Source organism: Micropterus dolomieu, linkage group LG16, assembly GCF_021292245.1.
Source record: "Micropterus dolomieu isolate WLL.071019.BEF.003 ecotype Adirondacks linkage group LG16, ASM2129224v1, whole genome shotgun sequence".
In the NCBI taxonomy this organism is placed as follows: Eukaryota; Metazoa; Chordata; class Actinopteri; order Centrarchiformes; family Centrarchidae; genus Micropterus; species Micropterus dolomieu.
In genome coordinates this window covers 16,607,264-16,612,019 of record NC_060165.1, presented here as the reverse complement: position 1 = coordinate 16,612,019, position 4,756 = coordinate 16,607,264, and the positions used below count along the sequence as shown (strand labels likewise).

The window sequence follows — 4,756 nt, the reverse complement described above, 5'->3', positions numbered from 1 at the left end:
AAAGATGTTTTTTCACTTATTTAAACACCCTTCATAAAGGTAATAATTATCCCCATGCGAAGATTTAGTTCCAATGTCGACAATTTGATTTGTAAAGTCGAACGGCATTTACTGCTACAGATAGACTAAGTTGAAGAAATGCGCATTACTATTGTGTTTTTTGAATTTTTAAAATATTTTACCAAAAGCTGTTGTGTATAGCACCTTTCTTCTAAATTTGTGACACAATCTCAGTGTTTTCCGTCTGCTAAATATTACTATATACATTTTAAGTGTCCATTTGTGTATGCAGCGCCTAATTGTGAGATTTCCATACTGCGTTTAAATGCAACATTGCTGCCTGGTGACAACAAGAGATGAGAGCATGTTGTTTATTCCACAGTACAGTGATGCGCTACCACGGAAGCGCATTATAGGGAAGCGCGTTGCATAATAATAATAATAATAATAATAATAATAATAATAATAATAATGCATTACATTTATATTGCGCTTTATCATGGAAACTCAAATCGCTTCACACTGACGTTGGGGGGACTCACTTTAACCATCACCAAAAACATACACCAAAGAGAAAAAATAGAAACCTTACCTCGTAATTACGAGAAAAGAAGTTGTAAACTAAAAAGTCAGTCATCGCGGACCTAAGCCTACCACAGGATGATTAATCTGCTTTTATTTCCTTCTCTGTATGAATGAGACACTGGGAAATATTCATGTTACTTAATGTGGGTGGCATTAATATTAGCAGGCTATGTCAACAATGCCGCAAATCGTGTCACAACAGATTTCAAAATTAAATTGCTGGTGAACATTATGTACTACCTATTCAATAGGTAGACTGTGGCAGAAATGAAAGATGAAATTAAATAATGAAATAAATAAATGATTAAGATTGGCTGGTCTAAGATATGGCTTTTTCATTGCACAGCTTATGTTACAATTCACCTTACATAAAAATAGCAAGAGCAAAGTACAATATGCAAACTATAAGTAACAGGCCGATCTGATAGGCCTAGGCTACCTGCTGAGATACAGCCAGCTGCCTGCTTAATTTAAAGGATAGCCTAGTCCCTATTACAATCAGTGTTGAAGCCACCGGCCTCTGATATAACCATAGACTGTAGGAAATAACATACAGTTTTATAACACAAATCATGTTTACCATCACATCATCTGTATGCCTACATCAAGGTAGTATTGGTGACTATTACAAGCATTGATCTTCAATTTCTTGGCAATTTCTCACATGGAATAGTCTTCACTTCTCAGAACAAGAATAGACTTAGGCCTATGCGTAGTTTTTGGCCATTATGAGCCTGTAATGGGACCCACAATGGCTGATGCTCCAGACACTCAACTAGTCTAAAGGCCAGTTTTATTGCTTCTTTAACAGCACAACAGCTTTAAACTATGCTACCATGACTTCAAAATGGTTTTCTAAAGATCAAAGGTAAACTTGGATTAGCTAAAAATTTGCTTATCCTTCCTGAAAACAAGATCATCACAATGTGATTTTTGAATGTAGTGTAAGCTATAGGCCTATATATTGTGTGTATACATTTTGAAAATCAACATGACACTGCTCTAGTCATCACTATCTCTCTGAAGTGAAATATAAGACAATTTATAGGGCTGTCATTTTGAAATCCTACATCAGATAGCTCTGATATTGGCTGTGGGACACTGAGGTAGTCTGGCAGAAAATTCACTGAAAGATTTGCTCACATATGTTGCCAAAGCACTTCAAATCTCTCCTTGAATAAATTAAGACACTTTTCTTTTTGAAGTTTTATTATATTAATTGTGGTACAGAAGCTAAGAACAACAACTTCCCACATTTTCATGTAAACTTCTGTAAAAGTACGTAACTGCTTTTCTTTGTGCATCACCGAGTCCCATGGACATTTTGGACACAATCACTTTGAGTTCAGCACCTTTCATTTCCCCTAACTCCCAACACAGCAATACTGTAACAACTACACTACCTCAAAATTTATCAAACATAGCAAGTACATCAATAAAACTATTCCACTGGCAGCAAGTAAGTAGAAGTATGGAACATACAACATGTTTTAATTTTTTCTTTCACAATTCTTCTGTTTATGTACATGTTTTTAATTCACAATTGCTTTGGCAATGAAATGTCTGTTTCCCATGCCAAAACCCCCCCACTAAATTGAACTGAATGTGACAAATACTCAACAAAATACTAAAGTGAACGCTAAAATTACATGACCTCAACACAAAGCTACTCATGCAGACAACATTTCTGTCTTTGTGAAATCAAAATCCCAATTATTATATTTATACTTGTTTTTTGTTCTATAGTAACATCAGTGGATTAAACAGAATACACAAAGTTTAGTTCTCAGGCTGATATAACAGTTAAAAGAACAATCAAAAGGACTACTTCAACAGGAAAAGGGCTATCATGTTTTGGCATTAATATGCTAAACATGTATTCATAGTTAACTGTAATTATACTATATAATTACCTCAGACTTTGACAGTGATAAATAACTTGTATGCAAATAATCTGATTTGCAACTCTACTAGTTTTCTAAATATATAGGGCTCTTTCTCTTTGCTTCATAAAGCTTACTGTGTGCTTTAAGACACACTAAGGCTGTGCCCTTGTTCCCCTGTAGACTCCCTCCACAATAACAGGAGTTTGAATGCATTTACATTGTAAGAATCACTATTAGGTCCAGAAATGGATCATTGTAATACTGGTTTGAAGCTGTATATGTTCACAGGAGGGGATATTTTAGAGCATTTATCATATTAAAAAAAACAAAACACACACGTCACATTAAATGTCGACTGTGTGGGGCCTACACCGCAGTGCCTGCTAAATGTATCGATAAAAACTACATTTATAATATGCTGGATATAACTCCAACTATTGGAGTGCACTGGCAGAGAGAAGCAGTTGTACTGCTAGCTATTGTAGTACCTGCGTATCTTTATGTCTAGTAGCAAAATAAACTCCTTAGACGGCATCAGCCAAAGTTTGGTTTTAATTGGAGGTGACAGAATCCTGAGTGGTGTCCTGAGGAGGGTTTGCTGCTGGTGGGTTGCTGCTGAACATCAGCTTCCTGATGATATCTGCGTAGAATGGTCCATAGATAGTCTTGTTGTAGTTGACCAGGGAGATGAACTTTGCTCCCATCAATGCAAGTTCAGGTTTGATGGCAGTCAGGCCGGCCGGCACCTGTTCAAGTTTGGCCTGGGGTTTGGGATCACAGATGAGCGCCTGGAAGTACTGCTGCACACGATCCTCTGCACAGAAATTAAGAGAATAAGAAAGAGAAATAACAGGTTAGACCAAAAAAACCAAACCACACCTCTATGTTTAAAGAAAAAAAAACACAAAAGAATTGGGGTACTCTACTCTTGGTGCTAACGATTCCCTCACACCAATGCACATTCCTCTTCCAATTAAATTATATGAACAGCAGCTTTACGGTCCAGCATAATGCTGAAATGAGCACACAGTCACTCCTGCCTATCCGTCTTACCAACAAGAGTGCGGATGGGATTGTCCTTCTGAGTGATGCTGCAGATCTGGCCTCTAAGGGTGGCCTGCAGCGCTGGGGTCAGTGCAGGATAGTTCCTCTCTGTTAAAGACTTGTTAAGCTCACAGCAGATCTGAGCACTGACACCCTCTAGTGCCTCTTCTAGGTTAAAGTGCCTACAGATAGAAGGAGGAGGAGAGTTCTGGTTTGAGCTCCTATTTCAGGCAAAGTGGTTAATAACTGAGACATGCATATGTTTGAATACAGATTGTAGATTTAACATGGGTTAAAAAAATAAATAAAAAAGACAAAAATAAAAAAGAATAGAAAAGTGAACTGACGGGCTGTGCATCCCATCCAGCAGCACACTGGTCATCCTCTTCAGACGGTCAGACAGAGAGGGCAGACCCTGGATAGGTCCTCCAAAGGTGCTGTAGACAATGAGCAGCACCTCGTTTACCGCCTGACTTTGCCGGAGCTGCCATTGAATCTCTCGTAGACGCGTCTCATCGGTCACCCAGGTCTTAAGGAGAACCAAAAGACACTTAAAAGGATTGTATGACATTTTGGGTAGGACGCTCATTTGTCTTTTTTGCTGAGAGTTAGATGAGAAGATGGATACATCTGTAATGTCTGTATGTAAGTATGGGGTTACAGCTGAGCAGTGATTAGCATTAAGACTGGAAACAAGTGGAAATAACTTGGTTCTGTAAAAAGTTGAGAAATCCACCTACCAGCATTTTTAAGGCTCACTATAATAATAATCCTTATTTGTAGAGCACTTTTCAAAAACAAGTTACAAAGTGCTTTAACAAGTGTAAAGAATAATACAAAAAAACAAGATAAGAGCATGAAAAATTAATATAAAATTAGTAAAATACAATAAAATAAAAAGGGATAAAATAAAGTCAAATAAGATCGTGAAAGGCGTGATGAGATGAAGGCGTGTAAAATGGTCTCGGTGTCCTTAAAAGTTAACATTGATCTAATTTTAGCTATATTTCTAAGTTGATAAAAACATGATTGAACAAGCTTTGTGGTGTGCTGCTCGAAATTTAAATTACTATCAAACCAAACACCAAGGTTCTTTGCCACAGGCTTAATGTGATTTACTAGGGAACCAGCAGATGGCAGTATTTGATTTGCCATCTGCTGGGACCCGATGACCAGGATTTCTGTTTTGTCTGAGTTCAGCTGGAGGAAATTATTTGACATCCATTTTTTAACTTCACAAA

At 37.4% G+C, this 4,756-nt stretch overlaps 1 protein-coding gene across 4 annotated transcripts in view; it reads right to left on the bottom strand.

Moving 5' to 3' along the window:
- Positions 1-1,776: 1,776 nt before the first annotated feature.
- Positions 1,777-4,756, bottom strand: part of tcp11l2 (t-complex 11, testis-specific-like 2) — a 17,643-nt gene continuing 14,663 nt past the window's right edge. For all 4 annotated transcript variants that reach the window (XM_046072008.1, XM_046072010.1, XM_046072009.1 and 1 more), the window contains 3 exons: positions 3,863-4,044; positions 3,525-3,697; positions 1,777-3,285 (listed from right to left, as the gene is read on the bottom strand). In XM_046072008.1, the coding sequence (XP_045927964.1) occupies positions 3,023-3,285; positions 3,525-3,697; positions 3,863-4,044 (618 nt within the window). In that variant the 3' untranslated portion in view covers positions 1,777-3,022. The remainder of the gene's footprint in view (positions 3,286-3,524; positions 3,698-3,862; positions 4,045-4,756) is intronic.